Below are 27562 nucleotides of genomic sequence, written 5' to 3'. Positions count from 1 at the left end.
TTTGTTCCCTTGCCATCATCATCCCCACATTTGCAAACGAAAAATTAGAAAATCTGTTAGATTTCCCTCCCCAACCATAAACACACACACACACATTTTAGGTTTTACCAGTCAGTGAAATGCAAAGGCCTCGGTATCACTGCTCTGTGTCAACATTTTAAAATCTTTCTTTACCCAGAATTGTGATTCTTTTTGTTCAAAATTCTCTGAGTTAGTTTATCCGAGTTTCTTCAGTAATAGAGTATAATTCCTTCTGCTGGATTTGTTTAGATTGCTTTGGCTACAACCTACTTATCTTCTTTGAACTTTTTGATACTGATTTCTCCTTTAGCCCAGTTGGCTACGTAGAGCACACTTACTGTATCCGTGGTAGTATATGCACCGCTGCTCCCAGCCCTTTTTCTCTCTGCTAAGCTCAAGTGCTTTCTCCCCTGGGAAAGCATCTCCTAGCACAGCTTCCTGGCAGCACATTTAGAGATCCCTCTTTTGCTGCAGAAGGCAGCTCTTCACCTGTAGGGCAGACATTGGCTGTCATTGATGGATCACCTGGCTATTGCCTCGGTTCAAGATGTCAGATCATTTTTATTTTTGTGTGTTCTCCATGCTGTTTGTCCATGACTGGTTTCTTCCATCTGTGGGACACCATTGCACAGAGCAGGGTCGTTATGAGAACTTTCATGTTGGGCAGACTTCACGCCTGCAGTCACTTCTCCAAATGTGATGGGAAAATGCCTTTACTTAGGCCAAGCAATCTTGTGTAACTTTTTTACATACAATGAACGGGCCAAAACAGACGTCTTTTTTGGGATGCCTGGGTGGCTCAGTCAGTTAAGCATCTGCCTTCAGCTCAGGTCATGATCCTGGGATCCTGAGATCAAGTCCTGCATCAGGCTTCCTGCTCAGCAGGGAGTCTGCTTCTCCCTCTGCCCACCACTCCCCCTGTTTGTGTTCTCTCTCTCTCTGACAAATAAATAAATAAAATCTTTTTTTTTAAATGTCTTTTTCAATAAACATTTTCTTTAAAAATGAAATTATCAATTAATTGTAAGAATATGAATGGAAAAATACCATAGTATTCAATTCAGTTATAACAGAGAAGGAAAGAGGCTAATGTTCCTCCTTTCTCTTAGGGAGTTTTAGGATACATTATAAGTCAACATTTTTGTTCTTACTATGGCTCAGGCACTATGCTAGGTCCTTTACATGGATTACCTTATTTAATACAACAGTCCTATAACATACACAGGTTCTAGTTTTCCAAAGAAGGAAAATGAATCAGAGCTTTTTTTTTAAAGCAACTTTTTCAACCATAAAAACTCAAAAGTTACTTGAAAGTATGTTAGTATATAATGACACCCATCAAGTCTTTACAAATATATCGTTTTAATTTCATATTTGGTATTTCTACTAAAAATCTATTGATCTATAATATCTGTCTGTATATCTGCATCTGTAGCTCCCTGTGTAGTATTTTTTCTAATATCCAGAGCCTAAACTCTGCCAGTGTTTTGGTAGTTTTGTCTTACTTCCTCATTCATTCTTCCTTATTCACCCAGTAAATATTTAATGAGCGTCAACTATATGCCAGCTTCTGTGCTAGGTACGGAGAACACAGCAGTAAATCAGACAACCAAGGTTTCCACCCCTATTGAGCTCACTTTTTATCTGGGAGACTGATGACAAGTATACAACATAATTGTAAATCGGACCAAGTTCTAACAAAAAAAGAAACAGAATGGCATATAAGTGGGGGGAGGGAGGTGGTTTAGATAGGGTTGTCTCTGAGGAGCTGACATTTGAGGTAAAAACTGAAGAGTAAGAAGTTGGCACCTGTAAGAGAAGCTGGCAGACAAACGTTCCCATCAAAGCGAACAGCAAGTGCAAAAGCCTGAGGCAGGAACAGCTTTGGATGTCATGGGAAACAGGGAAGGGTTGAATGTAAAAGGTGAGGGCTGGAGAGTTAATCGTGGCTTTCTGGGCTTTGATTATTTTAAGTGCAACAGCAAATTACAGAATTTTAAGCAAGGGAGTGACATCTGATTTATGTGTTGTAAAGGTGGAGAATGCACTGCAAAGAGTTAGTAATCTGTTGCACTGGTCCACTTGAGATGATGTTAGCTTAGACTTCTTACTTATCAGCCAGGGGACAAGCCCATCTACCATGCAAACTGAGTTTTCAGAGAGCTTCCTAAGGTTTTTTCCTCTATTTTTCTGCATAATATGCCAGACATAGAGACTGACACATTTTTAAGTGTCCTTACCTCTGGATGAACTCTGTCCATTTCACAAATATATAACATCTTAGGATGAGCTAGGCATTACCAGAAGCTGGAGGGTTTTTTAATTCCCCTTCAAGGAACTCAGAGTCTCTTCATCTTTCTAGATATGGGACTCCTGAAGCAAATGTCTCAAAATAAAAATTTCTTACCTACAAGTGGTCAAGATGCCCAGGTTCAAGCCTACCTGACATTGTCTATAATGCAACTCTGAGAATATGATTTTCCTCAACACTTAAAAAACATTAGTGTGGTATAAATGATGGAATGAATTTGCTTGAGATATCTTAAGAGGAACATTTGCATAAAGTTTCCTTACTGATAATGAATAAGAAACACAGATATATTTGTCAGTTTTACCACTGTCAGCTTGATATGAGCTTTAGTGAACTTGTGTACCTGTTGTTAAAAATACAGTTGTTACATTCTGGAAGGTTATTTTCCTTACTTGCTCAAATGTTTTTGTAAGTAGTTTTAGAGTGTCCTGGGCCTTTGAATCTCACTTGAGAGTTACTGAGCTTTAGTTGGGTATGAATATCGTGAGAAAAGGATAGAATTATATTTAGAACATATGCAAGCTGCCTTTCCTGGGAATTTTGCCATATTTTTTCCACTTCTCAATTATCTTTAGTAAGCAACAGTTAGTGACTGATACTAAAACAGATTGTTAGTTGGTTTTACCAGTCAGTGAAATGCAAAGGGTTATCTCTGAGGAGCTGACATCCTTCAGGGTAAATACTAGTAGTGCAGTTGCTGGGTCTCATAGGGTAGCTCTATTTTTAACTTTTTGAGGAACCTCCATACTGTTTTCCAGAGTGACTGCACCAGTTGGCATTCCCACCAACAACTTACAGTGACTATATTTTAATAAATACCATTGCTTAGCTATTTCTGGTAAGGTTTTGTGCAGGCTGATAACACTCAAAAAGTGTTGTGGTTGTTACTACTGAACTGCCACCTTAAGCGTGTTTGAAAACGGTCAAGGTTTCATTGCAGCTCTGTCACGTTCAGTAGAGCATGTGGAAGTCCTGCAAACTACAGAGCTTTATCTGATCATCCCTCTAACAAATCTTGACCTCAGGATAAAGGTGCCTCATTTGAAAAAAAAAAACAAAAAACAAAATTAATAGAATCACAAAACTTTGTAGATAGATGGAATCTGAGAAAATACCTAATCCAATCCTAGTGTTTTACAAGCAGGAAAAATAAGGCCCCGAGTAGATGGGCAGCTTACTCAAACTGACACTTCTAGTGAAATAGTTAATATCTTTTGTTGCATAAGCCAGTCATTATGGGACTGTCACATATACTCTGTACTGCTTTCCTTTCTTTTGGAAGAAGTATTAGTGTAGTAGTATAGTATATGAAACCTTTCCATTTCGTAGTTTATCTCACAGGTCAAACTGTTTTGTTTTATTCTTAAAAATAACACACCCATGCTCACACAACCTTCAAGGAAGGAAGAGAGTCTCATTTTAAATGATTGCTACTAACAGCAAGCTTATTGATGATCAATATATCAATATGAACAAATCCACTTGAAGCCCCAATTAGAGATTCAAAAACAAATGAGAAATTCAGAAGAAAGATAAAATACTGAGAAAGCCTGAGGCCAAGAGCTCAGGCTATTAAGATTTCCAGCTCAGAGGTGCTCGCTTCGGCAGCACATATACTAAGATTTCCAGCTCAGAGAACTGCAGAACCACCCTTAGGGCCATCATTTCAGGCCCAATAAAGACAAACCAGCAGTGAGAAGGGAGATGCCCTGCCATCTGGTGTAAAAGCAGTATTTGTGATCATTATGTGTATAACCAGCTTTGTTCCCTATGATCTCGGACACAAGGCAAAAGAAGTTTTTTGGGTTTTTTTGTTTTTTGTTTTTTAATTTTTTTAATTAACATATAATGTATTATTTGTTTCAGGGGTACAGGTCTGTGATTCATCAGTCTTACACAATTCGCAGTGCTCACCATAGTACTTACCCTCCCCAATGTCCATCACCCAGCCACCCCATCCCTCTCACCCCCCTCCACTCGAGCAACCCTCAGTTTGTTTCCTGAGATTAAGAGTCTCTTATGGTTTGTCTCCCTCTCTGGTTTCATCTTGTTTCATTTTTTTCCTCCCTTCCCCTATGATCCTCTGTCTTGTTCCTCAAATTCCTCGTATCAGTGAGACCATATGATACTTGTCTTTCTCTGATTGACTTATTTCTTTTAGCATAATACCCTCTAGTTCCATCCACGTCGTTGCAAATGGCAAGATTTCATTTTTTTGATAGCTGAGTAATATTCCATTGTATATATATATACCATATCTTCTTTATCCATTCATCTGTTGATGGACATCTGGGTTCTTTCCATAGTTTGGCTATTGTGGACATTGCTGCTATAAACATTGGGGTGCACATACCCCTTCGGATCACTACATTTGTATCTTTGGGGCAAATACCCAGTAGTGCAATTGCTGGGTCTTAGGGTAGCTCTATTTTCAACTTTTTGAGGAACCTTCATACTGTTTTCCAGAGTGGCTGCACCAGTTTGCATTCCCACCAACAGTGTAGGAGGGTTCCCCAAAAGGAGCAGTTTTTCTTCATACTCTTCTCAGGCGCTTCTTGTGCCTTCATGCAACTGCCCTTCATTCAGTTTTGTCAGATTCCACTTTTATGGATCAACTGAAAGGGTGGGTAGGGAGCCAGGGGGAAGAACTTGGTGACGTGCAAGGATCTGACCGAGCCCGTGTTAGCAGGTGCACCTGGTGAGTGTCACAGAAGAGAACTGTGTTCTTTCTATGGGAAGCATCAGGCTTTGACAACACGTTTATAAAGCCCCTGAAAATTCAGCCAAAACCAAAATTCAGACCCAAGTAAGATTCTAATTGAATTCTAAAGGAAGATTATTGATCAAGATTTGTGTACAATACCATGACTTCATTGACACATGTTTAGGCAATAGGATGCCAAGTAAAGGGCCCAGGGCCTGGACCAAGTCAGGACACCTGGTTTCCAGCCCCACCTCTTGATGCCTAGCTATTGAAACATCACTCCATATTGCAAGGTTCTCTTCATCTGTAAAACAGGGAAGCAGGTTGGGATCTTTAAGATTCCTTCCAATGAAAAATGCTTTGTGTCAGTAAGGATAATAAAAAAGTAACTGGGGCACCTGGGTTGTTCAGTCAGTTAAGTGTCTGCCTTCAGCTCAGATCATGATCCCGGGGTCCTGGGATCCAGCCCCACATCGGGCTCTCTGCTCAGCGGGGAATCTGCTTCTCCCTCTGCCCATTCCCCTGCTTGTGCTCGCTCTCTTGCTCTCTCTCTCTCAAATAAATAAATAAAATCTTTAAAAAAAAAAGTAACTGCATCTTAAAATGTAAAATGCATTTATTTTTCTAGCTTGCTCCAAAAGTGCAAGCTTTTACTGTGTTTGTTATTATAGGTTTAGTTGTTGGCTAGGAAGATCTTATTTTTTAAATTTAAACTGTTCTGACCTCTCCAAGCTACACAGCTCTTCAGTCTGCCCCACTGCTCAGGCCGGCAGCTGGGAGCGCAGCCCTGCCCGGTGACAGCGGCCTGCCTCACTTGCACAGCTGCACCTAGAGACATAGAGAAAGTACCACCAAAAGTGGGATCTGCAAAACTACTTTGACAGAGGGGTACCGGCTCCCAAATTCATATTCATTCTTCATATAGTCAGGATATTACATTTGGTATTGTGGAGTTTTGAAGAGGGACCCTATCATAAATCTTCACGTCTCCTCTCATATATTAATTGGGCACTTGTTTAGAAAATAAATGCCTTTCTTTTCTGTTTTATGTATTCATACCTAGTGTACTAGTTTGTCTCTAGATTTTTACACTCACTGACCTATCATATACTTTTCCTCTGGCCATCATTTTATTTCATGAAGATAGTCTAGTGAAATTCATGTGAACTTGTGTCATTTTGGCCTACTCTATTTAAAGGGAACATGTAAAGTTAAACTTTTCCAATTTTGATTCTGCTTCACTTTTCAGTACACTCTCCAGTATAATGTAACTGGGGAACCATTGGACTAAAATAACGTTCTATATATTTCTGTTTGCAGAGTGTTCGACCTACACCACAAAATGATGCTGTAACGGTACACTTTAAACCAATTACATTGAAAGCTTCAGAAAGTAAATATACCAAAGTTGCAACTATTAGTTTTGATGGTAAGTATTCATCTTTCTCTAATGAAGTGATCTTGTTTTGATAAACCAGAAGGCATGTATATTGACATCTTAATGTAGAAACATTGACCATTTTATAGTCAGATTATATATTACCGCTTAGGTTTGTTTATCTTATAAACCATCACAAACTCTTATTTGATTGCTTCATGAAAGAAAATGCAAGTTCATAAACTGAAATTCATATTAGCAAATACATTAGGATTGGAATTAAATTTTTGTAATCTGGGTTTTCACATATATACCTAGTAAGCTTTGCCTTAATTATGAAGTCATTATTTTTTGTAATTGAGTGATAATGTATTTGAATTTCAGAAGCATGTTTGAATTTGAGAATAGAAATATTCTCCGTAACAGTTTCATATATTGACTTTTTAAACAAGGCAGACAGTTCTGCCTAACCTAAAATAATAGCCTTTATGATAGCAATGTCAAATTAGAGAACTATTATTTCAGATATGTATATTATATATTTCGACATTTGAAATGTTAACCCAGACTTTAACATATTTTAAAAGCATGTTTTTATTCAGCTTTGTCCACTTTACTAGAACATTTATTTAGTTTGCTGTCACAAAATTTTTTTAAATAATGATTTAATGGCTGCTTAACTGTACTTAATGAGAACTGACACTCAAATGGGACTTTTCTCGTAAGGGCTCTTGCAAGTAAGGAGCCCTGAAGCTTACACTTCGGCTTTATGATGAAGCCACCTCTGCTCATAGCCCAGATTTCACAGCTACACTCCTCATCAGAAGAGAGCATTTGGTCACTGTGCCCTACTGAGTGCAGCAGAATACTGGAAGACTCCGCAGTGTTTGTGAGAGCATCTGTGCTTACTCCTTGTACATGAAGAGCTCTGGGGAGGATCTGGAGCAGTGCACAGGCTGGGTGCCAAGCTTTAGTGTTCATCCTATGAGCTCAGAGAAAACTCCCGAAGAAATCAAGATTAAATATGTGACATACTTTCATAACGCAGCTATCAGAAAAGAGTATTGTAGAAGGTTTTGATGCCCCAGTTACTTCCAAATCTGTGATAAACTGTCTTCTCTGTTGCTGGGATACCACAGTCATGTCTACCAGTATCCGCATCAACAAGTGCATTCTCTTCTCTCACCGAGGAGAGCAGCCAGTAATAATCCCTGACCTTGAGAACTTTTCGGATCCATCCTTCTGATAAATTCAAGCAGTGGGGGAGTGTGCCCCAGGAGCAGGTGTGCTATATAGTTATCCCAAGCTCTTCTTCTCCAGCTCCTGAACCGACAACGCAGTGAATGTTTCCCTTTGTGTGATAAATGAATGTCGGTAATGTTGGTTCTTCTGAGATCACAGACTCTAAAAAAAGTATTTCTTAAATTATGTAACATTAATAAAAGGAAAAGCATCTTTTAAAGTAAATGCTACATTTCTTAAAAGTGGTTTTTATTATCATGGGAAAATCCTTCCACCTTTCACCTCCCACCTCCCCTTCTACCACCCCAGTGCATAGTAGGAATATTGTACAGCCTCCTAAAATAATAAGCCCAGTAATGGCTACACAGCAAGCAGAAAGAAATGAAGGTTAATGGGAGTTTTAAAAATCTGAGGGCGCCTGGGTGGCTCAGTTGGTTAAGTGACTGCCTTCAGCTCAAGTCATGATCCCAGAGTCCTGGGATCGAGTCCCACATTGGGCTCCCAGCTCAGCGGGGAGCCTGCTTCTTCCTCTGACCCTCTCCCCTCTCATGCTGTTTCTCGATCACTCGCTCTCTAATAAATAAATAAATAAAATCTTTAAAAAAAATAATAAAAATCTGAAATCACTGTACATAGCTATATACTAGATGTCATACCATTTTTTTATTTGTCTTTTTTTGTGCTAAAGTTGGATAACACACATTTGCAGAACTCACATAAGTTCTTCTCCTAACTAGAAGTGTACCTTAAACGGGATAAACAGCTTCTTTATTTACTTTGAAAGGAACATCTAATGGGTACCCAGAATGGATCCAACTGAATCTATTTCTGTAATTCCAGATGGAATTATTCGTAACTGCTACAAAATTGAAAGATTTTACTTCATCTCTGAGGACAATATGATGGCAGGGAGAGTCTTATACTAGGAGTTAGGGTTGGCAAATACAGGAAGTCAGAGCTCACAACACCTGACACTTCTCGTACCATGCTACTTGACTGATACTTATAACAAGACTCTGGCATACAAGGAATGTTATTCCTTAATACAGCTGTAATTGTTCTCAATGGGAGCCAGTTTTGCCTCCCAGGCCAGGGAACATTTGGCAGTGGCCACAGACATTGTTGGTTGTCTCATCTGGGGGGCTGCTACTGCTGTCTAGCACGCAGAGGCCTGGGATGCTGCTGAGCATCCTCCAGTGCACAGGACAGACAGCCCCTGCACCCCAGAAAGAACTGACCTGGCCTAAAATGTTAATAGTGCCCAGGGTGAGAAGTCCTGGTGTAAGGAAAGCCACAGCTTAGGGCTCTAGGGAAGTAGCTCAAATACAGTGTTTTTCCTCCTAGATTGTGTTCACTTGCTAATTCCTTATCTGTTTAATCCTATTACAGGAAAATTAAAATAGTTTTCCCTTTTTTGGATTAAAATGTGATATTTAATGTAAAATGTTGTAAAAGTCTCCTGTTTGCCAATCTGAAAGCTCAGCTATGCTTTTAAAAGATTGTGTCAGTCTACATCAAGTCACTCTCCTCCTCTGTAGAAACTCTAGTAGCAAAAGGTGCAGAGATAATTTTTTATGTTTCCTTTTAGCATCAAAGGCAAAAAAACCATCTCAGTTTTCTGGGAAAATAACTGTTAAAGCAAAGGAAAAGAGTTATTCTAAACTCGAAATACCATATCAAGCAGAAGTTTTAGATGGGTGAGTTTCTCTTTAAAATAAGCTTTATAACTTTTCACTAATCAGTAAATTCTGTTTTCCTACTAATTGACCTTAGCAAAAGTAGTAACCAAATTTACATAAGCTCTATGGAACTTTTGTTGAAAAGATCAACTTCCACTTTATTGTTTTTACTTTTTTAGAAGAAAAAGATAAATGGGATGATATGATTTGGGCTTAAGTGAAGTCTTAGTGATTCAGTAATATAATAGAAAAAGGAATCTATGATTTTTAAATAACATTTACATCATTGGAGCTATTTCCTTTCTGTAATTGGTTTTGTAACATACAAGTGGTTGTGGCTTGTTATTAAAGTATATTGTCACTTGAAACAAAATCATTTATCTTCCTTTATAAACTTGTAAACAGTGTTCTAGAATTACAACTTTTTATAAATGGGTAACAATATATGTAGTTCATTTTGGATTATACTTGAAACAATAATAGTTTAATATCCAACTTGGTAGGAACTCATTTAACAAAGCTGGTTGCAATTAAATGATAAACATGATTTTTTTTAAGTAGCTTAAAACTTTCTGTTAATACATTCTTGATTTTAATTGTTTGATTGCATATAATTCAATAGAGAATAGTTCTTTATATTACATGTCGATATTTTGCAATCTAAGTTTTGTTTTAAATCATGTGCTCATGCTCTAAAATATTCATAGTTCTAATTCTCAAGTAACAGTCCTTAATGTTAAATGTAAAATTATTACAACAGAAGAACTTGGATTTTAAATTAATGCATAGAGATAAAAATGATTTATTTTATGTTTTTTTCAAATAGTTATTTGGGATTTGATCATGCTGCCACATTATTTCACATCCGAGACAGTCCTGCTGACCCTGTGGAAAGGCCAATTTACCTGACTAACACTTTCAGCTTTGCAATCCTCATTCATGATGTGTTGCTACCAGAAGAAGCCAAAACAATGTTTAAAGTATGTCTGGGAACCTTCATTTTTCATTTTACTGATCTACCAACTAGATGATGCTGACCCATTGTTTTTTTTCTCTCCCCTCATTTCCTAGGTTCACAACTTCAGCAAACCAGTCTTAATTCTTCCAAATGAATCAGGATACATTTTTACACTGTTTTTTATGCCCTCCACATCATCCATGCACATAGATAACAATATTTTACTTATTACCAATGCTTCTAAATTTCATTTACCTGTGCGGGTATATACAGGCTTTTTAGATGTAAGTATGTTGTACCTTTAAAATTTAAGTTCCCAGCCCTCTTTTGTGTGTTCAGGTATTATTAGGCAATCATTTTGTACATGCTTCTGTACATGAGCTCTATAAGTTGCTCTAATCCCTCCTCTCAGTACTTTCAAGATAACTGGTTTTCATCCTTCCCAGTAGCCATCTCTTGTCGTGACACAGATGAATCCTTTTGTTACAGTTGGCACTTAGGTCTTTTCCATGTTGTGCGTTCTCTTGGTTTTACTTTTAAACTGTTACAATCATGGGGAAACTGAAAACAAACACTAAGTGGAGGAAAATAATAAGCAGGAAAAAATAATACAAGGAGGGCAAAGAAGAAACTAAGGAGGTGGTGACCAAAACCAGGAAATACAGCGTAAAGAAAAGAACCAAATAATAAAGAAGAGAGTCAGGTGGTAAAAACACACAGTTGGAATAGCAGGAAAGAATAAAGGTCTTTCTAATATAGAAAATAAGCCAGGAGGAAAAAAAAAAAATCCAAACTAAGCTATCCTTAGGATAATCAGTGAAAGAATTTTAGATAAAAAATAAAACTGATGAGAGATATGAAAGATAAAAAGAAAATTAGAACATATGGAGATGTAGTTCCCCAAAAAGCCAACATCAATAAGAATTTCAGAGCTGGAGGGACTTTTCAATATTATCCCACTCCTTCTTCATTTGTTTTGCTTGAGTGATTATGTATTTTTGGCTGCTCTCATGAATACATAATGTTTACTGAGACCAAGGATTTTTTGCCTAATCCTCTGGGGTTTTACTTACCCTTCCCTACTACTTTAGCTTCCTGCTTCTTTTATGTGCCTTCAGAGGAGAAATAGTTATTCCATAGAGACTATGAATGTCTTCATTTCTGATTACTGAAAATACTTCATGTACAGAATTCTTAATTATATTTTATATATGTGTATATTGACATAAAATATAGAAACCTTAGTATGTCCATACAGCTAATTTCTCTTGATACCCTGCTTTTATATAAGTGTGATTTAATGTTTAATCTAGTTCTTTTATATCTTTTCAGTACTTTGTATTACCCCCCAAAATAGAGGAACGTTTCATAGATTTTGGCATATTGAGTGCTACAGAAGCAAGCAATATTTTATTTGCAATTATAAACAGCAATCCAATTGAGGTAAAAAAAAAAAAATCTGTTTTTATTCTAAATCACGTTTAAGTGTTTTATGCTAGTGCTACAATAATCCCTTTCATACCTTTTTCTTTTTTTTAAGTTGGCTATAAAAAGTTGGCACATAATAGGAGACGGTTTATCAATAGAACTCGTAGCTACTGAAAGAGGCAACAGAACTACAATAATTGCAAGCCTTCCAGAATTAGAAAAATCCTCTTTATCAGACCAGTCATCAGTAAGTAAACTTTCTTATTGTTTCCTTAAACTTAGTTGTATGTCTAAACCCCAAATAAAAGTCTATTCCTACGACACATACTTGAACTAATATTTTTATGAGATTCATAATAGCATCAGTTATTTAATATTAAAAGGTTCTTGTGGGCAATCTACTTCAACTCCCTCCTTTTATGATGAGGGCACTTGAAACCCAAAGGAGTTAAGTTCTACCCTGTCATAAAAGGTTCTGTAACAAAGAAAATTTAAATAATCTTTTTGTAACACAAGTGTCATTACAAGAGAAATTCCCACTGGTACTAAACTAACCCTATGTTCATTGAATTTACTTGGCAAAAGAGATAGCCCTGCCCATTGGTAGAAAGTTTTCAATTATACAGAATATTTCTGGCCAGGTTTCTGTGAGACAAACCTTGTTTGATCCCTTTGTAGATATGCCCATGTACTTTTACTCTGTCTTATAAATACGTACATTTGGTCATAAAAGAGCATGAAATAAGAGAAAACAGATATATCAGTCAAAGCCCTTACCACTACTGGAAGTGGAACTTGGAATTTATACCAATTCAGAACAGAACTAGTAGAATTACCTTGTGTGAGAAGGGGCATAACATATCTCATCTGTAAGTTAAGGATAGAACTTCTTGTGGCAGTCTTACAAAAGAAGGAGAAAATGTCCTTATGCACAGAGATGGTTGACAGATACGCTTCCATGGACTGCCATAAGCTATAAAAATTTATTTAAATAGTTTGTGCCAGAAGAACCCTCCAGAATAATTTTGGAGGGCATTTTGGCAATATGTATCACTCCTGGGAATTCTTCCCATGGAAGTAATTTAAAGAGCTAAAAGCTCACTGGTAGAAAACTGTGCTGCCCAAGACAGTAGGAACTAATTAACATGTGGCTACTGAGCCCTTGAAATGTGGCTAGTCTCAGTTAAGATGTCTTGTGTCAAATACACACCAGATTTGAAGACTTAGTTTGGGACTGTAAGCTGTTAATAATAATATTAAAATATTGATAATGTTTTAATATTGATGACCTGTTGAAATGTTACTAATTTGGATATATTAGGATAAATAAAAAGTATTAAAAATTTTTAAAAAGAGCTAAGAGCTGTGAAAATGAAGATGTTTATAATAGTGTTATTAATAATTTCAAATACCTGGAAACAGTCAAATACAAAAAGTAAATCATGATTTTATGATTGAATATGAAACAAATAAAAAATAAATATGATTGTGTATAGAAACTTGGAAGATTTATGAAAAAGTAGAAAACAGTACTAAATAAGGTATATTCTAACTGCAGCTATGTAGCATTCAAGCTACATAATCAGATATTTGTGAACGGTGGTAATTTATGGCTGTTTATTTTAATAATTTATAATGTTTTAAATTTGATTAAATAAAGCCTCCTTTTAAAACAAGTATATATCCTTGAGAAGTAGTATTTGTCATTCCAGCTGAGGTTTTATTTTTAATAAAAATAGAATGCTGAAAAAGGGTAATAATTAAGCCTGCCATTAATGTATTCCTTTCAACAGTAAAGTTAGAGTAAAATCGTATGTATATCTACTCCCAGCTGTTTGAATTTTATTGTTTCCTAGTAAGACATTATAAATCTAATAATTCTAGAAATCTGGATCATTTCCTAGCAATAAATAGCACATGTTAACATATTACTATTTAAATTTCAGAGGTCCATTTAATAACATAAAGTCTGTTTGACAATTTAGGGTTCTAGAATTAGCTTTTATATAAAACTATAAATTTAAAAACAAGGGACAGAAAGAAGAGATCATTGTTACGAACTCTTAAAATAGGAAGTTGTAGTGAGGTACCAACTTCAAAATAGCAACTCCACAAAATGAATTTTTTTAAGCTTAAAACGCTTAAACTTTGAACTGTTTTCCCAAAACCCAAAGCTATGAACTACATTATTGTCCTGTTCCTTATGAAACACACATTGCCAGCAATTCTGTGTTCTTGAGACCTGTGTTCTGATTTGGGCAGTCTACACAGTAGAGTAGAAAGTCTTAGGATTGCACAAAACCAACACAGAAAATGCTTTTTAAAAGGAGAAAGTATGTTTGGTGTATCAACATTTATATTTTAAGGTAACTACGAATTCTAAATAAAATATAACTAATTATTAAAGTACACCTTCACAAAATGAATTACTTTTTTGGGGGAATTTCACAACTGAAAAGTGCTGACAGAAGAGTGGACAACCACTGTCACACACCACACACAAAAATCACTCAAAATGGATGAAAGACTTAAATTTAAGACCTGAACCCATAAAATCCCCTAGAAATAGGGGTAAGTCCCTTGACATCAGTCTTGGTGATGATTTTTTTGGGTCTGACTCCCTTTGCTCCAGCCCTCACCCTCTCTGTCGGTGCAGGTACATGCATGATGTGTGAGGACCATACCCCTTTCCACCTTGGCAGATGGGACTCTGTTCCTGAGCCAGTTTTCTTGGTGGTCCATGGAATAAGTGTAGAATAAGCATCTAAGAATGGGCATTATTTTAAGATATTTGTACAAGATGGTATGGTAATTCAGTGTCATACAGTATATATTAGAATTTGGAGGTCAGGTCATCACAAATAGTGTTCTTTACCATTTTAGTAGGAAACTGCAACTAGCAAGGCTAATGAATGATGTCATTTCTACCACATACAGGTAATATTAGCTTCAGGCTATTTTGCAGTGTTCAGAGTCAAACTTACTGCAAAAAAACTGGAAGGGATTCATGATGGAGCCATACAGATCACCACAGACTATGAGGTAAAGACTATGAGGATTCATGTCAATGAGGTTTTTCTGATAATTCAGTCTCTTTTTTGTTGTTTTTATAGAAACAACTAAGTTTACTGATAAAGTTATAGTTGTCTTATACCTTAAAAACTGAACTTTTGAGAATAGTTTACAAAATCTTGGTGTTCATTAGCTCCTAGTTTTCTCATAAAATCCAAAACCTCTTAACTAAAAACAACTTCAGAAAAATGGCTTTGACAGCAATCAGACAACAAAAAGAAATAAAAGGCATCTGAATCAGCAAAGAAGAAGTCAAACTCTCACTCTTTGCAGATGATATGATACTTTATGTGGAAAACCCAAAAGACTCTACCCCAAAACTGCTAGAACTCGTATAGGAATTCAGTAAAGTGGCAGGATATAAAATCAATGCACAGAAATCAGTGGCATTCCTATACACCACCAACAAGACAGAAGAAAGAGAAATTAAGGAGTCAATCCCATTTACAATTGCACCCAAAACCATAAGATACCTAGGAATAAATCTAACCAAAGAGGCAAAAAATCTGTACTCAGAAAACTATAAGATACTCATGAAAGAAATTGAGGAAGACACAAAGAAATGGAAAAACGTTCCATGCTCATGGATTGGAAGAACAAATATTGTGAAGATGTCAATGCTGCCTAGAGCAATCTACACATTTAATGCAACCCCTATCAAAATACCATCCACTTTTTTCAAAGAAATGGAACAAATAATCTTAAAATTTGTATGGAACCAGAAAAGACCCCGAATGGCCAGAGGAATGTTGAAAAAGAAAAGCAAATGGCATCACAATTCCGGACTTCAAGCTCTATTACAAAGCTGTAGTCATCAAGACAGGATGGTACTGGCACAAAAACAGACACATAGATCAATGGAACAGAATAGAGAGCCCAGAAATGGACCTTCAACTCTATGGTCAACTCATCTTCGACAAAGCAGGAAAGAATGTCCAATGGAAAAAAGACAGTCTCTTCAACAAATGGTGTTCGGAAAATTGGACAGCCACATGCAGAAGAATGAAACTGGACCATTTCCTTACACCACACACAAAAACAGACTCAGAATTGGTTGAAAGACCTAAATGTGAGACAGGAATCCATCAAAATCCTAGAGGAGAACACAGGCAGCAACCTCTTTGACGGCAGGCGCAGCAACTTCTTCCTAGAAACATCCCCAAAGGCAAGGGAAACAAGGGCAAAAATGAACTATTGGGACTTCATCAAGATAAAAAGCTTTTGCACAGCAAAGGAAACAGTCAACAAAACCAAAAGACAACTGACAGAATGGGAGAAGATATTTGCAAATGACATATCAGATAAAGGGCTAGTATCCAAAATCTATAAAGAACTTATCAAACTCAACACCCAAAGAACAGATAATCCAATCAAGAAATGGGCAGAAGACATGAACAGACATCTTTCCAAAGAAGACATCTAAATGGCCAACAGACACATGAAAAAGTGCTCAACATCGTGCGGCATCAGAGAAATCCAAATCAAAACCTCAATGAGATACCACCTCACACCAGTCAGAATGGCTAAAATTAACAAGTCAGGAAACGACAGATGTTGGCAAGGATGTGGAGAAAGGGAACCCTCCTACACTGTTGTTGGGAATGCAAGCTGGTGCAGCCACTCTGGAGAACAGTATGGAGGTTCCTCAAAAAGTTTAAAATAGAGCCACCGTACAACCCAGCAATTGCACTACTGGGTATTTACCCCAAAGATACAAATGTAGTGATCCGAAGGGGTACGTGCACCCCAATGTTTATAGCAGTAATGTCCACAATAGCCAAACTATGGAAAGAGCCCAGATGTCCATCAACAGATGAATGGATAAAGAAGATGTGTGTGTGTGTATATATATAGTGGAATATTATGCAGCCATCAAAAAATGAAATCTTGCCATTTGCAACGACGTGGATGGAACTAGAGGGTATTATGCTAAGGGAAATAAGTCAATCAGAGAAAGACGTATCATATGATCTCACTGATACGAGAAATTCTTAATCTCAGGAAACAAACTGAGGGTTGCTGGAGTGGTGGGGGGTTGGAGGGATGGGGTGGCTGGGTGATAGACATTGGGGAGGGTATGTGCTATAGTGAGCGCTGTGAATTGTGTAAGACTGATGAATCACAGACCTGTACCTCTGAAACAAATAATACATTATGTGTTAAAAAAAAAAAAAAAAGATAGTAGGAAGGGAAAAATGAAGGGGGGGAATCAGAGGGGGAGACAAACCATGAGAGACTATGGACTCAGAAACAAACTGAGGGTTCTGGGCGGGGAATGGGTTAGCCTGGTGATGAGTATTAAAGAGGGCATGTGTTGAATGGTTCACAGGGTGTTATACGCAAACAATGAATCATGGAACACTACATAAAAAACTAATGATGTAATGTATGGTGATTAACATAACATAATAAAATAAAATTTAAAAAAAAAGAATGGCTTTGGCACATTTATAATTGCTCTGTTAGAAACCTGCTTACACATAGTTATAGCATTGCACAGATCCTGACTGAAATTCCTGAATGAGATCACTGATTCTTCTGCAATCATTAATATACTCCTGTGTAATATTTCCAAAAAGGAAGATACAATCAGGAAATCACATCTTAATTTGAGTTCTTATGATTGTATTTACATGAGTCATTCTAGTTCAAGGGCAGAGTGAAGATCATTGAGCTTTTGAAAGACTCTTTGTGGTGTTTAACATGTTGCATTCAATGAGATTTTTGAACGGATATATTTCTACCACACTTAAGTGTTTTAATTTAATATTTACAAGTTGCTTCCACTGGTCTCCTGTTTTCAGCACATACAACCCCCACGTGAAAGAAAGCTAATTCAGAATAAACAGAACTGATCATTTAATAATAATTATGTAAATAATATATAATAATAATAGATTTGTTAGGAGTGTGTCAAATTAATTACCTTCAAAAGTGAAAAATTCATGTTGATCACTCATGAGAAAAATAAGTACATTTCATAGCTAAGACAAATTTTTGTTAGTATGGATAAAAATGAGAATTAGGAAAAAATATCTTAAGTATCTTTGTGAGTTACAGACAGAGTGAGTTGATATTCAACATCTATAATGTTCAACTCATTTTTTAAATTAAGTTGATGTTAATTTATTGCTGCATACAAAAAATACAGAACTGTATAACTCTAGAAAATGTGAAGTGTCACATACATTGTTTTAGGAGTACAAATAGACTTTCTTTGTTAAATTAATAGTCTTACAAAATAACCTATGTTATGAAAAATCTATTCTTCATTCCTTCCCCATTGTTTTGTCTTACCATGTTTTCAATGAATCACTGAAAAATACATGGAAATGTATTTTAGAGCATTTTATGGAGTACATTGATTAAACAGTTTTCATGGGTAATTTTAATATTGTTTTTGAGATAGTTATTGCTAATATAAGTTCCAAGATGACTTTTTTTACATCCTCAGAAATAATGCAGTAATGGTCAAAATCAGTCTCAGACTTAAACACTTATTTCTGTGGTCTGCTTCTTCACTCCACAGATCCTAACGATTCCTGTGAAGGCTGTAATTGCAGTGGGTTCGCTGACTTGCTTCCCAAAACATATGGTTCTTCCACCTTCCTTTCCAGTAAGAGATTTAATTTATAGATTTTTTTTATAATTTTTTTTCCTTTGCCTTTACCTCTGTGTTCCTAGAATCCAACAGTAAAGTCAGTTATTCTTTATTCGTAGCTTATTTTAAGGTAAGACATTGAACCAGGTTCCATAGGAGGTATAAAGAGGAATAAGAAATAGTCCCTTCTTTCAAAAAGTTTTCTATCTAGATTGGGAAATGAGCCAGTGATTCATAAATGAAAAGCAGAATGTAGAAATTGCCCTAAAAGGTGTAAAAATGAAGTGCTGTGAGTGAAATACACATGTAGTTGATGAAGGTGCATGTGAGCTGCCTTAGAATTTCTTTTGGCAAGATAGATAGAGATGGTAAGAACTTGCATCAGGTCCCTGGTACCAACCTGAAGGCACAGAGGCAGTAAAGTCTGAGGTGGCTTTACATGGCAGTGAGTTGCCCAGTTTGACAAGAATAGAGGGAAATTTTAAGAGAAGGTGAAATGACATGTTGGAGTGATAGCGTGAAAAAAACAATTAATGCATTTAGTCCATGAAAATCTAAAGTTTTTAAGCAGAGCCTTGACATCATTAGAGCTGAGCTTTAAACATTGTTTCTCCGGCAGAAGTAAATATAGGGTGCACAAGGAAGTGATAGTAGAGTGCCTGAGGCCAATTCAGGGACTCTGTTCATACTCCATATGAGTAGTGTCAAGAGGACGTTTGAGCTTAGGGCACTGGCAAAGGCAGTAAAGCCCTTTCATACCTCTAAGCCTTGGCTGTTAGTCTGTCTTGAATGCCCTTCTTCTTCCCCTACTGTCAAAGAACTACACATCTTCCAAGATTCAATTCCATGTCATCTCCTCTCTGAAGATTTCTTGACTCCACTGGACAGTTACTAAATGTTACATGTGTGATCTTGGAATGATTTTTTTTTTTTTTTTGAAGATTATTTATTTGACACAGAGACAGAGAGAGACAGACAGAGAGCACAAGCAGGGGGAGCAGCAGAGGGAGAGAGAGAAGCAGGCTCTCCGCTGAGCAGGGAGCCTGATGCGGGGCTTGATCCCAGGACCTCGAGATCATGACCTGAGCCAAAGGCAGACGCTTAACCGACTGAGCCACCCACGCACCCCTTGGAATGATTTTAAATTACTCTCTTGTAGCAGGCTTCACATGTGCTTTAAATATTGCCTTATGTGGTGGTCTTCCCAGTGAGACTGAGATCCTCTAGGAAAGGGATAAGGGATCTTTTATCCCCAAGCAGGCAGTTAGTAGGTAATGAGAGCTTAGGCAAGAGACATTTCAGATTTGAACTGTGCTTGAATATCCTGACAAGGTCCTACTAATTCTTTATTCGTAGCTTATTTTAAGGTAAGACATTGAACCAGGTTCCATAGGAGGTATAAAGAGGAATAAGAAATAGTCCCTTCTTTCAAAAAGTTTTCTATCTAGATTGGGAAATGAGCCAATGATTCATAAGTGAAAAGGAGGATGTAGAAATTGGTATGTAGAAGCAGGTATGGGTAGGGTAGAGTCAAAAATATGACTTAGAGTTTGAACCTAGAGAATAAAGAGAAAAGAAATGGGGAAACCAAGAGACCACCACAGCCTTTTGCAGGAAGGTGTTGTGGTCAGTTCAGGAGACTTGGGGGCAAATGTAGAAGTGTCCCTTACCCTGTAGAAGGAGATGTGGTGGTTTATGAGAAAACAGTACGTTGTAAAAATCTTAATGCTATATACAATAAAACCTAAATTTAGAATTTAGTACCTTAAAAAGATCAATTTTGAGTTCATAGGTTCAGCATATTTGATTAATTAAATCTTTGTCTTGTCATTCCACTTTGCACTGACTGTATAGAACTCAACTTCATTATTTATCCAAAAAGACCTTGTTCCTTTCTTCAACTGCCTTTTCAATCAGTGACCTCCTTAAACAAAGCATAAATACTGGAAGGGAATAATTGAGTAGATGACACAGTGAAAGGCCCATGAATGGTAAATCAGAAAGCATCTGTATAAAAAAAAGGTGTTGATTTTGAACAAAGTAGGATCAAACTTTTAGATATCCTCAGATGGCTTACATTACCAGATTATTTACTTAGAATCACAAATTAACTTGATGTTACTACCTTAGTCAGGCTGTTATAACAAATTACCATAGCCTGGGTGGCTTAAACAACAAACATTTATTTCTCACAGTTCTGAATGCGGGGAAGCCCAAGATCAAAGCACCGGGCAGATCCAGTGTATGGGTGTTATCAGTGAGGGCATTCTTCCTGGTTTTGCAAATGGCTGTCTTCTCACTATAGCCTCACATAACCGGAAGAGCAGGGAGGCAAGGCAAGCGCTTTTGTCTCTCCTTTTAAGGTCATTAATCCCATTCATTAGGGCTTCACCCTTATGACCTAATCACCTCCCAAAAGCCCCACCTCTAATACTATTACGGTGAGGGTTAGAATTTCAACATATGAATGAGGGGAGGGGAGGGGTTCACATTCATTCCATAACAGTCACCTGATTCTGTAAAATCTCTTGTCCAGTGGAGTATACTAGCGCCAACTGAAGCATACAGTACATCCAAATTAGCATTTCAAGTACTTGTGGTGTAATAATATTTGAATACCATCGTAAAATGAACTTTTGTATCTGTTACCTATTTTGACCCACCCACCCGGCCACACACACGCACGCGCACACACACGCACACACACACACACACACTCCTGAGAGACAAGGCATGGACTTGAGCAAAATGATTATTACCGGTGCATGCCATGAAGACACAGCTGGTTAGATGCCAGGCTTGGGCTATCAAAGGCCTTGTGCTTCCTGCTCCTGTGTTCTCCCCGTCACAGCAGCATGCCCGACCTCTGATACCTTTCTGCTATGTTTCCCTCTAGCTGGGCTGCAAATGATGAGTGTTACTTTTTTTTTTTTTTTTTTAAGATTTATTTATTTATTTATTTGACAGAGAGAGACACAGCAAGAGAGGGAGCACACGCAGGGGGAGTGGGAGAGGGAGAAGCAGGCTTCCCGCTGAGCAGGGAGTCCGATGCAGGACTCGAACCCAGGACCCTGAGATCATGACCTGAGCCGAAGGCAGATGCTTAATGACTGAGGCACCCAGACACCCCAATGAGTGTTACTTTTAACCTCACTCTCATTCAACTCTTTTTTCTGTGCACTCTCTTAACTTCTGTGTCTTCTAATACCAGATATTAGCCCAGTGGGTATGGTCATTTTCGAGACTTCTTCAAATGACTAGGAATCAGATTATAAGATAAAATTCTGTACTCAAAGGAAAGTAAAGATTATAATATAATTCTTATTGTGGATCATTTAAATCATTTAATTTTTTACTTAAAATTTGATACGCTATCATAGAGAGAAGCATGCAGCTGATAAGAGCAATCATTGTTCATCTGGTGATTTAATCTGTCTGCTGTGTTAATGAGATATTTGATAACCTGTATTTTTAGAAGATGTCTGATTTCTTTTTGGCACAAATGATATTTTTCTTTTAAAAAGAAAATACTTCTAAGTAAAATAAATCTGATTTTTTTTTTGTCTTGTCTTGTTTGGCTTTTGATTTTAGAACTAAATTATTTCATCCTGAATTTGGATACTTTCAGGGCAGTCTGGCCTTGGCGTAAACAGAACTTGCTTAACAAACTGACAATGACCATTTCCTTTATTCAAAGCTATCTCTGTTTGTTACCTTTGTTGGTAGCCTCATTCTTTTAACATCAAACATGAATGTTTTTCTTACTTTCTTATTTCATTTTCACAAGATTACAGAGATTTGTCCTGCTAATTTTTGTATAACAGGCCGTGAAAACAACAAATACACACACACACACACACACATAAGTATAGATATATTTGGGAGGGCTCTGATTACAAAATTAGAGATTATCAAGTGATAAAAATTCTAAGTGTCTTTTGGGGTTTGGTTTCTGAAAAATATGTCAGCTCTAAATTGTGTGTTCTTAAGAAAATCCAACCATATACTAATGAGTTTGTTTGTTTGTTTTCTTCAGGGGAAAATAGTTCATCAAAGCTTAAATATTATGAATTCCTTCTCACAGAAGGTAAAGATACAACAAATACGATCTTTGTCAGAAGATGTGCGATTTTACTACAAACGATTACGGGGCAATAAGGAAGACTTGGAGCCAGGAAAAAAGTCAAAGGTTTGAGAACATTGTATTTGAGGATTCCCATCTGTTAGTATTGTGTTACTGTGACCTTCTGTGGATTTGGGATTCATGGTTCTCCTGTGCCTCTTTGTAGATTGCAAACATTTATTTTGATCCTGGACTGCAGTGTGGGGATCATTGCTATGTTGGCTTGCCTTTTCTATCCAAATGTAAGTTAACTTGCTGTTCTCTCTCATCCCCTTCACTCCACCCAAAATATTCTTTGATGAAAGGCTGCCACTTTCAAAGTCCATCTCTATCCCTTGGTACTATGGAAATCATCTGAGGGGAAATTGACAAGTGGATATAGATTATAGGGCTGAATTTGTCATAATGTATGTTTCCTTGTTTTAGCTGAACCCAAAGTACAGCCTGGTATAGCCATGCAGGAAGACACTTGGGATGCTGACTGGGATTTGCATCAAAGCCTATTCAAAGGATGGATGGGAATAAAGGAAAATTCAGGTCATAGGTGGGTGGTTTTACTTTAAGTATGTTTAGCTATCTTTACAAGTTTGAAATGTCTCTGTTGATACTACTTTCTAAATGTTACTCTTAAATTAGGTTCTTTTACTTCTGTATAGCTAAGAAAATAACGCCTCATCTTCAGAAAATTATTAATAAGGCATCTTGAATTGCCATTTTAATTGCATGTTGCTCAGAAATATACACACTACCATTTTTCTCTTTTCTCCCGTGCTCTAGATACTTCCTTAAAATCAAAGAACTATTTGAAGTTATCTTTATAGAGGATGCATACACTGTTCACCTTAGATACAGCCATTTGCGTAAGAAAGTTTTTACCTACCGCTGACCTCTGGTAAAAGCAAAGAAAACATTTCCTAGGTTTAAGTCTACAGTGGAGACCAAGTGTCCATTTGCTCATTGTGAAAAGAACTGCCTCCTCCCTTTCCAAGTGCTGAGCCCTTAGGGGGCACCCAGAGCCCAGTTCACTAAGGCTCAACCATATGTCATTGGCAGGCAGAAAACATGCTAATGACAAATCACTACCATACCTGGATTCAAAAGCAGAAACACACTTCCTCAGCACTGTAGAAGTACGATCTTTCTTGTGCTCCAGAAGAGAATTTGATTAGAATATTGATAATATAATAACTGATAAAACTGATCGTCTTCACTTGGCTATTTTGGATGTATTTATCAGTATCAAAATAATTTATAGTACTATAAATTTTTCAAACCATTAGTGATTGAATCTGAGGGTTTCATTTATCTGAACTATCTACTATCAGAAGTTTTCTTAAGGCAAAAGAGTTAAATTTCTACTTTAAAGTGGTGAAAATAAGTAGAGAGGGACCTCTAATGAACTCACTAGTTCTTCGTCCCCTACATTTCCATCACAGACCTTACAATGTATAGACAGTCTCCAAATGTTAACATTATGAATAGATAACTTGGAGCGTTGCTGAGGAACCTCTTCACCTCCCACCCACCAAAACCTGTACCTTCCTCCTTGTGTGCCCACCACTCCACAGCCAAGAAGCTGGGCTTTCCATCTGCCCCATAGCATCATGTCCCAGGTGCACAGTGACTGTGGCATTCTCCCTGCTCCTGCCTTTGTGTTACCTTGTCACTGTGCGTGTTAAAGAGAATTTCTGTTCCTGCCTTATAAAACCTGTACTCTTACCAATACTAGAGTATCACAATTCAGTAGTGTTGTGGGTTAAAGTAGGCTTCAGTGTTTGGGCCCAGGGACCTTAGCCCTGTGTGTAATATTGTTTCCTTAGGGAATATGTTCTTGAGTTCTAAACATCTGGCTTATGAATACTGGTAAGTAGGGAAATATTCAAATGAGGTCCTGAATATTGCTGATAACTTTACATACATCTGCACAAAACCCTCATATGTATTACCACTTCAGCTGACATCTTCATTGCATATCAAGATTGTCCTTCTTTTTTTCTTTTTTTTTTTTTTTACCTCATGGGGAAAAAGCCATATGCACTGCCTTCTCATAAGTTCTACTGATGAATATTCATCAGGGCCCTTTCTAGGTCTTTCCACTAGCCTGCAAGATCCTTTAGGATCCCTTAACACCATATGTTATCTGTCCTTCACATATTCAGTACAAAAATAACACAGGTGATGAGTGATAGAGACTTTGGCAACTCCTTCTGCCAAAACAGAGACATCTTTATACATGTCTATTAAAAGCATAATAAAATGTCAAAACAAATAAACCTGTACTTAATCAGGGCCAGAATAAAATTTCTCAAGTATACAAGCCTAATAGAATTTCTTATATTCAGAAAACTCAAATATTTCATTTTGATATAGTAACTAACAAATTATTTTTTTCTAGATTGAGTGCTTTATTTGAAGTAAATACAGACCTTCAAAAAAATATACTATCAAAAATCACTGCTGAGCTCTCCTGGCCTTCTATAATTAGCTCACCCCGACACTTGAAATTTCCACTTACTAATACAAACTGCTCCTCAGTAAGTATTCAGAGTGACATTGATTTTTGGAAATTCATAATAGTGCTATAAAGTATCTACTCTTACTTTTAACTGTGGAAACCTTTCATTTACTGTTTTGTTAACTTTGTTTAAGGAAGAAGAGATTACTTTAGAAAATCCTGCAGATGTTCCTGTCTATATTCAATTTATTCCTCTGGCTTTGTATTCGAATCCTTCAGTCTTTGTAGATAAGTTAATATCAAGGTAAGCACTGCTTTAAATAATCAAAATGTTCTATATTAGCATTGAATTCTTATTTTACATATTTAAAACTTTATTGAAGCTTATACAGTAATAGATTGGGCTTAGAGAAATTCTAGATCCGTAATTAAAATTAAGAGGACGTTCTGGAGAAAGATACTGATAATGCGTTAAGTATCTAAAAGAGTTTTCAGTTTAAGACAAGAAAAAGTAATGTTGAACTCCTTTCTAAAGAAAAATATAAAAAAGTGAAAGATTATAAAGAGAAAGCAAGTGGAACCTTTTAAATATTTTAGTTTTAAAAAATGAACAAGGGGTGCCTGGGTGGCTCAGTCGTTAAGCATCTGCCTTCAGCTCAGGTCATGATCCCAGGGTCCTGGGATCGAGCCTCCACATCAGGCTCCCTACTCCACGGGAAGCCTGCTTCTCCCTCTCCCACTCCCCCGCTTGTGTTCCCTCTCTCGCTGTGTCTCTATCTCTGTCAAATAAATAAATAAAATCTTTTTTAAAAAGTTTTTTTTAATTTTTTTAAATAAAAATAAAAAATGAACAAAATATTAACTATAAGTTGTGGCCTCTAATTTTTGGAAGGCTATTCATCTGATAATATTGACCTCAGAATCTGCCAAAAGGTAATTTGCAAATAAAGTACAAACTTGATAATTACTCTAATTACCCTTTAATTATGATGCTGTTTATGAAGAAATATATGTACTTTTTTTTATTTTAGGTTTAATTTGAGTAAGGTGGCAAAGATTGATTTAAGAACACTAGAATTCCACGTCTTCAGAAACAGTGTAAGTATGCAAGCTTCATACTATCCCAAAGAAATAACTCTGTGATATGATCAGTGCAAATGTGGAGGAAAACTATTGACTTATCCTTAAATTTGTCTGAAGGGCAAGTTACTGAAGAAGCCAGGGCAGTCCAATAATTATTTTAGAGGCAAAAAAACCCCAGGAGGAATGGATGGGATTTAGATCAACATGAGGCACACTGGGTAGAAGGTTCCTGTTTGCAGGCATCACTTCTTGAGTCCATAAAGGTTTATAATAATGGCTACCAGAAACCCTGAGAATATATAAATGAGGTATATATTAACATAATTTATTTTGATTAAGCTTCAAAATTTTGAGCTTGATCATTTAAATGTTTATTTTGAATACTTCCAAATAAAATTGTAAGCTCCGTTAATGCCAGACCCATAGTTGTTGAACAGATTAAACAAACTCATGGGAAGCCCTTCAAATGGTTCCTTGGTGTGTAGGAAGACTGTGGTGAATGTTGACTAGATAAGTCAGTCTGTGGCTAAGTAGTTCAGGAAAGAAAAGCAGTGGGAAGGTTTTCAGTATTTGGGGGCTGTATTGAAGAATGCTTCCCAGTATTGCATGAGCATCCAGTATGTGTCAGCATTACACCAGGTACATTCACATTTATAATTTCATGTAATCATTACAAGCAGCCAGGCTGAGCAGTTACTAACTATCCCAAGGGGAAAAACAAGGCTCAGGAAAAGGAAGGAACTTGCCCAAGTTCATACCTGTGATAACTGGCAGGGCCAAATTCAGGTCTAGTTCTCTCAGATCCCAGAGCCCTCGCCCATACTGTCATGCCACATGGTCATTGCTGATTAGGGATCCCTAATTAGCCTGTCAAACCAGATATTCTGTAGTTCTTGAAATACTTGTGTTCTTTCCCATAGTTTTGTGTTTTAGTCTGTAAGGCATGTATTAGCTAAACCTTCGTAGAATAGTAGGTTTTTATACTGTCTGTAAGTCAATTTTGTATAAGAAAGTAATTTTCAATATATCTTTTTTCTGCCAAATAATGGAACACCAGACTGAAATGTAGACAGTCATGTATTCTAGTCTCATGCCCTTCTCTTGGAATCTTTTCACGGTCGGTTTTTTCCATGCATAAAATGACAACCTAATAAGCTCAAGGATTTCTAGATTCCAAATCATTAGAAAGCTCAATAATCAGAAATTCCTTTTGCTCTGCTTTTATAAGGGAGGAAATACACATAAGTAAATGAGCTAATATTTACCTTTTTTCTTATCAAGTACAAGTTCTTTAGTGTTATTTACAAGATATAAAACACTGAAGTGTAGGCACTATGAGAGGAGGAAGATGAATAAGAATACTCTAGATCTGGGGCACCTGGGTGGCTCGGTCATGATCCCAGGGTCCTGGGATCGAGCCTCGCATCGGGCTCCCTGCTCCACGGGAAGCCTGCTTCTCCCTCTCCCACTCCCCCTGCTTATGTTCCCTCTCTCTCTGTCAAATAAA

At 37.0% G+C, this 27562-nt stretch overlaps 1 protein-coding gene across 3 annotated transcripts in view; it reads left to right on the top strand.

The window, feature by feature from the left end:
- Positions 1-27562, top strand: part of TMEM131 (transmembrane protein 131) — a 240722-nt gene that overhangs the window by 170016 nt on the left and 43144 nt on the right. For all 3 annotated transcript variants that reach the window (XM_035001727.1, XM_035001728.1, XM_035001729.1), the window contains 14 exons: positions 6357-6465; positions 9245-9353; positions 10162-10315; positions 10407-10577; positions 11626-11736; positions 11834-11968; positions 14659-14763; positions 18323-18409; positions 22431-22583; positions 22684-22759; positions 22944-23061; positions 24913-25051; positions 25167-25276; positions 26004-26070. In XM_035001727.1, the coding sequence (XP_034857618.1) occupies positions 6357-6465; positions 9245-9353; positions 10162-10315; positions 10407-10577; positions 11626-11736; positions 11834-11968; positions 14659-14763; positions 18323-18409; positions 22431-22583; positions 22684-22759; positions 22944-23061; positions 24913-25051; positions 25167-25276; positions 26004-26070 (1644 nt within the window). The remainder of the gene's footprint in view (positions 1-6356; positions 6466-9244; positions 9354-10161; positions 10316-10406; positions 10578-11625; positions 11737-11833; positions 11969-14658; positions 14764-18322; positions 18410-22430; positions 22584-22683; positions 22760-22943; positions 23062-24912; positions 25052-25166; positions 25277-26003; positions 26071-27562) is intronic.

The sequence above is a fragment of the Mirounga leonina genome, unplaced genomic scaffold (assembly GCF_011800145.1).
Source record: "Mirounga leonina isolate KUSES-001 unplaced genomic scaffold, KU_Mleo_1.0 Mir_125, whole genome shotgun sequence".
Taxonomy (NCBI): Eukaryota; Metazoa; Chordata; class Mammalia; order Carnivora; family Phocidae; genus Mirounga; species Mirounga leonina.
Note: the sequence above shows the minus strand (reverse complement) of the source record. Positions and strands in the feature narration are given on the sequence as shown.